The 12,500-nt window shown below is 40.5% G+C and overlaps 1 protein-coding gene and 1 pseudogene across 1 annotated transcript in view; both read right to left on the bottom strand.

Annotated features, from left to right (window-relative positions):
* LOC138963955 (multiple epidermal growth factor-like domains protein 10) overlaps positions 1–12,500 on the bottom strand; it is a 90,899-nt pseudogene that overhangs the window by 40,118 nt on the left and 38,281 nt on the right.
* Positions 8,341–12,500, bottom strand: part of LOC138963811 (receptor-type tyrosine-protein phosphatase epsilon-like) — a 29,798-nt gene continuing 25,638 nt past the window's right edge. Inside the window, exons 21-24 of the mRNA XM_070335664.1 lie at positions 11,212–11,340; positions 10,489–10,634; positions 9,210–9,345; positions 8,341–8,789 (exon numbers count right to left, since the gene is read on the bottom strand). Of these exons, the coding sequence (XP_070191765.1) occupies positions 8,718–8,789; positions 9,210–9,345; positions 10,489–10,634; positions 11,212–11,340 (483 nt within the window). The 3' untranslated portion in view covers positions 8,341–8,717. The remainder of the gene's footprint in view (positions 8,790–9,209; positions 9,346–10,488; positions 10,635–11,211; positions 11,341–12,500) is intronic.

Raw genomic sequence — 12,500 nt, 5'->3', positions numbered from 1 at the left:
CAGCTTTTTGTTTTTTGTTTTTTTTGTGGCTTGATTTAAAATTTTGCAGCAAGAAAAATACGCTGTGCACTATATTATGCTGGAGGGCATGATTATGCATGTGCGTAAACTCCTTTCGATCTGCGCAAAACTTTCTTCTGTTGCGAAAGTGTAAGGAAACTTGCAGTCAGACAATTGTAACTATTTCGGTTCATTCTAATCGTAAATTCTACGAAAGCGAGTGCGTTTCACTGTTATTACACAATCAAACTTAAGCATGGTGTAATGAAATGACAGCAAGACTTAATTCTTAGGCCTGTTGCAGTCTACATCAAATAAGTTAGGTTAGACAGAATTGAGCTTCCGCGCTGCCTCAACACAGGCAAAGGCAAGGGAGGGAATGATATTAACCACGACGGCGGGTTGAGGGTCGGGGGGGTGGAGGGGGTAGGAGGGGGAGGGGGGCACCTCTCAAGTGCATTATGCAGTAAGAAAACGAACTGACAGACACCTTTTTCTCCACAGTACACGTACAACGTAGGGTTTGCATTGGGCAATGGTGCCAAGCGTCGATAAAATACATTCACAGCAAGAGATATAGGTATGATGACTAGGGCAAGAGTCCATATATATAACGCACGTTGTGTTGTTGTTCTTTGTGTGCATACTTTTTTGTTTGCTTGCTTACTTCCCTTTGTTTGCTTCATTATGTGTTTGCTTGCTTGCTTGCGTAACTGGGTGGTTGTCGTAAGGTGACCTGGTTTGATCTGTTGGTTGGTTTGTTTCTTAGTTGGTGACGCGGGATAGTTGGTCAGTTGGTGTGTTGGTTGTATGTTTGCTTGTTGTCGGCCTTATGATGTTAGAAATGAATCTAGTTTGACAACTACAGTACTTTTCTCCTCAGCCCTAACTCAAGTGACCGACGAACCTGTTGAATTATTATATCCACAAGGAACATCCTGTTTCTTTTCTGTCGACATAGTGTTCCAAAATCGCAGCATGAATTCCTAAAGGTCCATTGTACAAAATAGAAATACAATCACTGAAGCTTGATGACTTCCAAAGAGTCATTTCAAACCAGTGACGTCAAACATTCGCATGCAGCTACATCCTTCTTTCTTCTCTGATAAAGATTGCCCGACATGTCACATGATATGGTATTGCCTTTTCATTTTAACTAGAGCGTGTAAGCTGTTGCTTTATTTGAAAACAAAAACACAAACACACAACAATGGATTATGCCTTTGGCAAACGGTGTCATTGTCAGGTCTAAGAATGACATTTTCCTCACTGAAGAGTGTAAACAGTTGGTTGGGCGTTGGTTCTGAGTCCCTTTAACCTTGTTTCGCTATGCAAGACCGAAAACAAAACCTGAAAATACCTGAAATTAAATTCCATACAGAAATTGTTCCTTGTTAACGTCACACGGACACACACACGGACACACACACACACATACATACACACACACACACACACTCACACACACAAACACACACACACACACACACACACATACACACACATTCACACAAACACAAACATAGACACACACACACACACATACACACACACATACACACACACACACACTCACCTTCACACACACACACACAAACACGAACATACACACAAGAATATGGCACACAAAAATAAAAGTTCACTTCAAATTTAACACACAGAAAGACATGTTAAGATTAACTTGAGAACTTTCCATTCAATGATACCTTTTAAACATCGTATTGTGTACAGTGCTGTTTAACCTTAAAATTAGCAACATTATTACAAGGTAAACAACTAAATCCTGGAAGTACACCATGAAAAGGACAACATGCATTTTCAGTACTTTTCGAACTTAAATACCATTTGGTCAAATGTAAACAGTGCTTATACACTTTGAGAATAAGACATATTCAAATCATAAACACATTTCAACGAGTGCCTCATATAAAACAATACCATGTTAAATTTGTTTCTTTAATTCGATTTTGCAATTCCATTGTTTCCTGTAAAGTGCTTAATAAAATGATATATGTTTCTAAGTCATTTTCAAAGAAGTGATTTTGTATGCACGCGCGCGTGCGCGTGCGTGTGTGTGTGTATGTGTGTGTGTGTGTGTGTGTGTGTGTGTGTGTGTGTGTGTGTGTGTGTGTGTTTGTTATTTTTGTGACTTTCAAATCACTACAACACTACAAATCAGAAAGACCCGAAAAAAGGCATGCTCAGATATTCATACAAAAAACTGACACGTTTTTATGATACAGGTCCGAATTCCTTAACCCGTAGGTAAAAGTATTCAACAATACGTAAAATAAAACAGAAACCCATGTTGAGTTAACATACATGATTTACACACATGCGTCTAACTTCAAACATAACTCAAGCATGGTTCAAGCATAGATCAAACAACATTAATTTAAGTTAAGATTTTAAAGGAACAGAAACGTGGTTTTCTTTTACAATCCATTCAGCAGCAAAGACAACAAGCAATATGTATCATGCTTTAAATGCAAGTGAAACAAAACTTCCGACAACAACAGCAAACCAAACAGCAACAAAATATGCCAAGAATTAATTAAGTTCCCCTTTGAAATGTGTACTTTAGCAATAAGCGGTAAATTTCAAACTTAACCTACTCAGGATAAAAACACAACAAGCAAACAGCCAAACTTACTAAACAAACAAACAAAAAGAAACAAAAGAGGGCAGTCTTAACAAAATGTTTACACACATGATTTTCAAAAATGTTCAGGGTTAATCGTGAATCTTTTTTTGTTAAATGCTTACGCACATCTTTGCGATTTATATAAATGTGATTAACATTCTTCATATTTCTGCTAGTATTTTGTATACCAAAAAGGACATATGTGACATTCAGCTTAACTCTTTCGCCAATGTTTACTAATATGTTCATTACAATATAATATATTTCAAAAGCCTGAGCACGGGTGGGCATTCCAAGAAAAAGTGTTCAAACACATTCATTACATTCTTACAAAATGTACAATTTGTATCAGCCTTCACAATCATTTTAAACAATAACATATTCGTCGGATAAATGTTTTGCAACATTTTCCAATGGTAATTCTTTTCATCAATTTCATCTCTAAACTTTCTCCAAAATCCTTCAGAACAGGTTGAGCTGTATTTTTTTTTATCTACGAGAACTTCTCGAATGTGTTCACCTAATCTCACTTTCTTTCCACAAAAGGTCGGAACGTCAGAGAATGAAAATTTCTAAATAAATTTTCATTTAATTAATATACTTACCAACTCACATAAATAATGAACGATTAACATCGCTTATATGTACAGTCCTTAAAAGGAGATGTATCGCTGTACGAACAACATTTTACTCAAGCAATCTATTGGCCTTGCAGCCCGTTCTTTCACACACTTGTTCATAGGAAGCAAAATTTGAATTCTCATACACATCGCTCACATAGATAGTACGCAAGCGCCTTACATACTGACACTATATACAATTCAGAATATCAAAAAAGTTCAGATTCATGTTCAAAACATGATAGTACATTTTCAAAATAGCCTCATGATTTTGTTGTTGTTGTTGTTACAAGCAGTTTCTAATTGTCATTTAAACTCACTCAGAAATACCGCCCTGATATGGCCCTTCGTGGTCGGCTGGGCTGTTAACCCGTGATTTGTAAAAATGTCAAAATATTTTACAAATCACGTCGAACCTAAAACCGCGATTTGTAAAAATGGAAAAATGGAAAAATATCGCATTCCACAAAGTAATGCATGCCTTTTATTATTATTATTTTTCTTGTTTAGAGCCTCTACGCTGAGTGGTGGGGTGGTTTTAGTTCCACATCCCATTTTGGTGCAATCCCATTTTGCCGCCGTCCCATTTTTTGCCCCCATCCCATTTTCACGACATTTCACAAGCCAAACGTCCTTTTACTAACATGTCATAACAATAGCGCGACATCCCATTTTGACACCATATCCCATTTGGCCGCCATGCCGTTTCACCGCATTCCATTTCGCCCCCATCCCATTGTCGCGACATTTCACAAGCCAAGCGTCATTTTACTACCGTGTCATAACAATTGCGCGACATCCCATTTTGACACCGTCCCATTTGACCGCCATCCCATTTTTTACATTTAGTCAAGTTTTGACTAAATGTTTTAACATAGAGGGGGGAATCGAGACGAGGGTCGTGGTGTGTGTGTGTGTGTGTGTGTGTGTGTGTGTGTGTGTGTGGTGTATGTGTGTGTGTCTGTCTGTGTGTGTGTAGAGCGATTCAGACTAAACTACCGGGCCGATCGTTATGAAATTTGACATGAGAATTTCTGGGTATGATATCCCTGGACGTTTTTTTCTTTTTTTCGATAAATACCTTTGATGACGTCATATCCGGCTTTTTGTAAAAGTTGAGGCGGCTCTGTCACACCCTCATTTTTCAATTAAATTGATTGAAATTTTGGCAAAGCAATCTTCGACAAAGGCCGGGGTTTGGTATTGCATTTCAGCTTGGTGGCTTAAAAACTAATGAGTGAGTTTGGTCATTAAAAATCGGAAACTTGTAATTAAAATTATTTTTTTATTAAACGATCCAAAAACAATTTCATCTTATTCTTCGTCATTTTCTGATTCCAGAAACATATACATATGTTATATTTGGATTAAAAACAATCTCTGAAAATTAAAAATATAAAAATTATGATCAAAATTAAATTTCCGAAATCGTTTTGAAAACTATTTCATCTTATTTCTTGTCGGTTCCTGATTCCAAAAACATATAGATATGATATGTTTGGATTAAAAACACGCTCAGAAAGTTAAAACGAAGAGAGGTACAGTAAAGCGTGCTAGCACAACGCAACCGCTGCCGCGCCAAACAGGCTCGTCACTTTCACTGCCTTTTGCACTAGCGGCGGACTACGTTCAGTTTCATTCTGTGAGTTCCACAGCTTGACTAGATGTAGTAATTTCGCCTTACGCGACTTGTTATTTATTCTTCTTGCCAAGCCTCACTATACTACTATACTGCGTTATTCAACTAGGAAGACATTCCGTTTTCGCCAAATCCCAATTTTGCCACAATCCAAAATGTCGCGAAATAGGGATGGCGGCGAAAGGGGATGACGGCAAAACGGCATGGCGACAAAATGGAATGTGGCGCTAGTGGTATGAGACGGTGGTAAAATGACACTTGGCCTGTGAAATGTCGCGAAAATGGGACGGGGGCAAAATGGGATAACGGCGAAACGGGATTGCGCCAAAATGGGTTGTGGAGCTAATGGTACATGACATGGTGGTAACATGACACTTGGTCTGTAAAATGTCGCGAAAATGGGATGGGGGCGAAATGGGCTAACGGCGAAACGGGATTGCGCCAAAATGGGATATGGAGCTAATGGTACATGATATGGTGGTAAGATGACACTTGGCCTGAGAAATGTCGCCAAAATGGGATGGGGGCGAATTGGGATAACGGCGAAACGGGACTAATAGATCCCTTGCCTTTGGGGTAGTGCGACTCTGTCACTGCTAGCTTTCCACTGGGAGGAAGCGACCGGAATTTCCCAACGATGGGACATACTAGTAATGAACAAGTCGCGTAAGGCGAAAATACAATATTTAGTCAAGTAGCTGCCATTGTTCGGCAAGACCGTATACTCGTAGCATCGTCAGTCCACCGCTCATGGCAAAGGCAGTGAAATTGACAAGAAGAGCGGGGTAGTAGTTGCGCTAAGAAGGATAGCACGCTTTTCTGTACCTCTCTTTGTTTTAACTTTCTGAGCGTGTTTTTAATCCAAACATATCATATCTATATGTTTTTGGAATCAGGAACCGACAAGGAATAAGATGAAAGTGTTTTTAAATTGATTTGGACAATTTAATTTTGATAATAATTTTTATATATTTAATTTTCAGAGCTTGTTTTTAATCCGAATATAACATATTTATATGTTTTTGGAATCAGCAAATGATGGAGAATAAGATAAACGTAAATTTGGATCGTTTTATAAATTTTTATTTTTTTTTACAATTTTCCGATTTTTAATGACCAAAGTCATTAATTAATTTTTAAGCCACCAAGCTGAAATGCAATACCGAACCCCGGGCTTCGTCGAAGATTACTTGACCAAAATTTGAACCAATTTGGTTGAAAAATGAGGGCGTGACAGTGCCGCCTCAACTTTCACGAAAAGCCGGATATGACGTCATCAAAGACATTTATCAAAAAAATGAAAAAAACGTTCGGGGATTTCATACCCAGGAACTCTCATGTCAAATTTCATAAAGATCGGTCCAGTAGTTTAGTCTGAATCGCTCTACACACACACACACACACACGCACGCACGCACGCACGCACACACATACGCACATACACCACGACCCTCGTTTCGATTCCCCCTCGATGTTAAAATATTTAGTCAAAACTTGACTAAATATAACAAGTCGCGTAAGGCGAAAATACAATATTTAGTCAAGTAGCTGTCGAACTCACAGAATGAAACTGAACGCAATGCAACGCAGCAAGACCGTATACTCGTGGTCCACCGCTCACGGCATAGGCAGTGAAATTGACAAGAAGAGCGGGGTAGTGGTTACGCTATGCTGCATAGCACGCTTTTCTGTACCTCTCTTCGTTTTAACTTTCTGAGCGTGTTTTTAATCCAAACATATCATATCTATATGTTTTTGGAATCAGGAACCGACAAGGAATAAGATGAAAGTGTTTTTAAATTGATTTCGACAATTTAATTTTGATAATAATTTTTATATATTTAATTTTCAGAGCTTGTTTTTAATCCGAATATAACATATTTATATGTTTTTGGAATCAGCAAATGATGGAGAATAAGATAAACGTAAATTTGGATCGTTTTATAAATTTTTATTTTTTTTTACAATTTTCAGATTTTTAATGACCAAAGTCATTAATTAATTTTTAAGCCACCAAGCTGAAATGCAATACCGAAGTCCGGGCTTCGTCGAAGATTACTTGACCAAAATTTCAACCAATTTGGTTGAAAAATGAGGGCGTGACAGTGCCGCCTCAACTTTCACGAAAAGCCGGATATGACGTCATCAAAGACATTTATCAAAAAAATGAAAAAAACGTTCGGGGATTTCATACCCAGGAACTCTCATGTCAAATTTCATAAAGATCGGTCCAGTAGTTTAGTCTGAATCGCTCTACACACACACACACACACACACACACAGACACACACGCACAGACAGACAGACACACATACACCACAACCCTCGTTTCGATTCCCCCTCGATGTTAAAATATTTAGTCAAAATATAAAAAGGAAAAAAGTCTTAAAATTAACAGTCGCGCTACCCCAAAAGTCAAGGGATTTCGTTTTTATATTTAGTCAAGTTTTGACTAAATATTTTAACGTAGAGGGGGGAATCGAGACGAGGGTCGTGGTGTATGTGTGTGTGTGTGTGTGTGTGTGTGTGTGTCTGTGTGTGTGTGTAGAGCGATTCAGACTAAACTACTGGACCGATCTTTATGAAATTTGACATGAGAGTTCCTGGGTATGAAATCCCCATACGTTTTTTTCATTTTTTTGATAAATGTCTTTGATGACGTCATATCCGGCTTTTCGTGAAAGTTGAGGCGGCACTGTCACGCCCTCATTTTTCAACCAAATTGGTTCAAATTTTGGTCAAGTAATCTTCGACGAAGCCCGGGGTTCGGTATTGCATTTCAGCTTGGTGGCTTAAAAATTAATTAATGACTTTGGTCATTAAAAATCTGAAAATTGTAAAAAAAAATAAAAATTTATAAAACGATCCAAATTTACGTTTATCTTATTCTCCATCATTTGCTGATTCCAAAAACATATAAATATGTTATATTCGGATTAAAAACAAGCTCTGAAAATTAAATATATAAAAATTATTATCAAAATTAAATTGTCGAAATCAATTTAAAAACACTTTCATCTTATTCCTTGTCGGTTCCTGATTCCAAAAACATATAGATATGATATGTTTGGATTAAAAACACGCTCAGAAAGTTAAAACAAAGAGAGGTACAGAAAAGCGTGCTATCCTTCTTAGCGCAACTACTACCCCGCTCTTCTTGTCAATTTCACTGCCTTTGCCATGAGCGGTGGACTGACGATGCTACGAGTATACGGTCTTGCTGAAAAATGGCAGCTACTTGACTAAATATTGTATTTTCGCCTTACGCGACTTGTTGTCCCTTGACTTTGGAGATGACAAGAAAATATCGGGCGCAAAAACGTGATTTGTAAAAATTGTTACAAATCACGGGGCGCGCCCCGCGATTTGTAAAAAATTGTTACAAATCGCGAGGCGCGCCCCGTGATTTGTAACAATTTTTACATTTTTACAAATCACGGGTTAACATGGGCGTTAAGCAAACAAACAAACAAAACCACTCAGCAATTGACAACTCTGTCAAGTTTGTATGCGTTGAGCATGGAAGAGTTCCTGTCCTTGTTTCCACATAAACACTGAGGCAGGCCAACATGTCGCATGCAGCGTGCCTAAATGTTTCAACTGAAAAGTTAGGACAAACACTGGATAGCAACTCTTTCATAAGTATGAAAACACGACAGAAATATTTCCAGAATTCGTCCATTGTCAGCAAAATTCAAATGAAAGGATAGACGAAAGAAAAACCGATGGTAAGATTAGTATTGTTTGATTTATTTTGCACAATGTTGTTTCCGTCTGTGGAGCCACAACATAGGATACGCGTTCTACATATTGTTTACTCGTTTGCGTAGACATTCTGTGAGTTTTTAAACGCCTGGGCCACTTCATAGCAGAATCGGTACTGCTCCTGGAATAAATAGAAACAAACGAAGATTCCATGAAAAAGCTTCGCGGGTGTGAAAAAATACAAAATGCATGTCATGTCTAGACTGCAAGAGTAACTGATACAAAGTACTGTCGCCAGTTTCTTGTATGTTTGCTTGGTAATACTTGTTGACCTGTTGTGTTTTCTTCTTATCTATGTTGTTGTTCAACAGCTACTTGATCTAAGGTGAATCAACCCTGCCTCTGCATGCAATTGTTTTAAAAATTATTTATTGTAATAACCCCGCCCACACACACAAACACACACACACATGCACTATCACACACGCGCGCGCGCACACACGCACGCACACACACACACACACACACACACACACACACACACACACACACACACACACACACACACACACACACACACACACACTCCTCATCAACTGACCACAGAGGTGAGGGCCTCGGGTCTGATAGTGTGCAGCTGTCTAACGGCCATGTACACGTCAAGCTCTGCGTCACACGTCATTCGGCTGATGACGTCCCACAGTGCACACACCACGCCGCTCTGGGACGCTCCGTCACTGCAGAAGTATTCAACAACCTTGCTCTTATAATTACTCGTGTAATAATGTCTTTATTCAAACACCCAAAACAAACATGAAGGAAAAAAAACCTAGTGTTTCAGAACAGAAAACAAGCAACAACCAAATGATCACAGAGAAGTTCTAATTTTTAATTTTTTTTTTTTTTTTTTGGGTCCCTACACCTGTTCCTTGTACCGGTGTACTCTCACGCCGCCCCGTCTCTGCATTCGCTGCTCCATCCACATCTGAATTTTGTTCCGCTGCCAGACCTGTCGATTTTACAGACGCTCCAGGGGGGGGATGTCGGGTCGCTGCGGTAGGCTACCCTCGGAAGTTGACACTGCAGTTCTGCTGAGTCACTTCGACGGTGTTCAGTAGTGGGTCCATCCCGAGCTAACGGACTCAACCCACTATGCCCCCTACTAACGACATTGACTGCTAAGTCGCGGAGCTAGACTGAGTGAGCGTCCCCTCCAGAGAGCAGACCGCCACCACGTCCCTCCGTCGACCCCCCCAGAACGTCACACGTTAAAGACTGACAGCAGAAGAACTATTCAGGGAAGGATGGAACAGGAACAATGAGACCAAGGTCACCATGAGAGCTCCGGGCATGAAGGGCCACAAGAGCAAGGACATTTTTTATAATTTTGGATGATTAATGAAATGAGGATGATTATAATGATGATGCTATGGATTTCCAATTTGGTTTGAGACTACGTGACAGGGCAGCACTCTACGCTTACTGTCATAATATATCCTGGTGTTAACCGGGCCCGAGAACTGCCGCACCTGCGGTGTTGGTCAGGTAAACCTGAGCACCCTCAAAGTCGCATTCGTTAAGTGAATGACACTCGGCTGTGTGATTCCAGCCTTCCCATAGGAACCATAGCACTTCCACTCTGGGTAGGAGCCGACCGTAGCCCGAAAAACCCACATGACCCTGATGGGATTCGAACCCACGACCTCCCGGCCCGCAGCCCGATGCGCTAACCACTGCGCTACGGGGGCCGGTAGAAGTTCTAATTTTACGCCCTTACTGAAAAGCCATTAGGGGCATGTTCCCGGGGGTGACCCCGACTTTAGATGAAATACACGGACCGAAAAGAGATAATTAAAACAGGAACACGTCAAGGAACTCACATGCACTGCACGATGACAGGCTTGCCTCCCCTGTCGTGGTGGGACGTGTGCAGAGAGGTCAGAAGGTGAAGCAGGTCCGCCATGTTGTCTGCCACCTGTCCTGTCCACCCCGCGTAATGCAGCACTCTCACTTCTCTGCTCTCGGTCTGTGCAATGCGTTGAAATAAACCATCAACATTATTTGACATGACCTTTAATAAAGTTGCAACACTAGCAGCTCACAATTAACCTGCAACAATTAATACAGATCGAAACTTAAATGCAATGTAGCGCGTGTTTTTCTCATAACTTTCAGGTGCAGACGATCTAAGATGGGCAGACCACCCGAAAAATCTTGACTCAGCTCCTATAACTGTTGAAAAAGCAAAGATGAAGGACAGTTTCAGTTATAACCTGAGGACTTCATGAACGCTGAAAGGCATAATTTATATGTTCATAACTATTTATTCAATATTGGTAAAGGAAAAGGCATTCTCAGTCATAACCAACTCAGTGTCAACACATTGAATAACAACTCCGGGGTGTTGTTCTTTTGTCATGTCCCGTCAAACTATTTGGCTATTCCTTAGCGATTGAAGTTAAAAACTCCGAAGGGAGGGGACCACAGAATATATGTATAAAATACCAATTGCATGAACTGAAGTAGTCCCAGTTTGACGTAGCTGAAATTTAGCAAAAATATCTTCATACGGACATTTTGAGGAAATACTACTGAGTACTTACGTCAGTTTCCATATAGAGCATGTAACTAAAGAGAGCGTCTCCCACTTTAGCCGCAGACTTGAAACTGATAGTGTAGGGCCCAGCGTGTATCTTGCGCTCTGCCTCCTTGGGCCAGTAGCAACACACGTTCTGCCAATTCAAAGCAAACAATTACAAATATTTACCAACTTCATTCAACACAAGAATTGTTATGTCATTGATAAACATTAACTAGTCCATATTCAAAAAAACAACATTACAACAGGAACCTATCAAAACTAAGAATTTAAATGTTATTGTTTAATTAACTCATTCGAGTCGTGCCGGTGAAATATCGCCGGCACTTTTCTCTCACATAAAAGACGTGGCGGCGATATATCACCGGCAAGATTTTTTTTTTCCTTGTTGGGAGCGACGAGGATTGTCTCGTGGAGCCAGGGGACAGCGGGGGAGAGCAACTGGCCGAAACATCAAACGACAGCAACCGCTGATTGCCATGCAGTGGAACGCCGAAGGAGTCTTCAATCAAAAAACTGAATTAGAGCACACACTGTTTGACAAGAAAGTGAGTGTATGCTGCATACCACAGTGCTCTGAGGGACACCATCTGGCCAGAGGAGACAGCGCTACAAAAGAAGCTATACGGCCCCAAAGAGGACTTGGAGAGGACAGCACGTTTCGCCCTGCAGTCCGGACTGACGATCTAACAGCGAACGACAAGAAGAAGAAGAAGAAGCGACGAGGATTGCAGGGACGCAACTGGCAACTAAAAGTACGTTCATTTTTGAAGGAGTTGCTTCCCTTCAACCACTATTAGCGTTGGTTTGTCGCCTTCAGCACTGATTTTTCTGTGCGGACTGCGACGTAGTCAATTCGCCGAAACAGCATGGCGTCGCTCAAAACTTTCGTTTTACCCCCTTTTGGATACCGTATTGGATTAAGTGCCACACAGTTGGATCTACAGCCTCAATTATAAGGTTAGGGTTTTCATAAAGATCACATGTAATTCTTTCTGATACATGTTGTTTTATGTTGTTATGTTGTGTGGCACCTTTGCCGGATGCCGCTTTTGACTACACACGCCCGACGATGCGGGTTTGTCTGAACCCATACATTTGAAAGAGGGTTTTTACCGTTTATTTCTCTGACGACGATGCGGGTTTGTCTGAACCCATACATTTGAAAGAGGGTTTTTACCGTTTATTTCTCTAACGACGGGGTGGGTTCAGGGAAACCCACAGCGCTACTTCAGTGGGTGCATCGAGTTTCTCCCTTCACCGACTTCTTGCAGGGGAGGGAGAGGAGGAGGG

The sequence above is a fragment of the Littorina saxatilis genome, linkage group LG4, assembly GCF_037325665.1.
Source record: "Littorina saxatilis isolate snail1 linkage group LG4, US_GU_Lsax_2.0, whole genome shotgun sequence".
NCBI classification, from domain to species: Eukaryota; Metazoa; Mollusca; class Gastropoda; order Littorinimorpha; family Littorinidae; genus Littorina; species Littorina saxatilis.
Note: the sequence above shows the minus strand (reverse complement) of the source record. Positions and strands in the feature narration are given on the sequence as shown.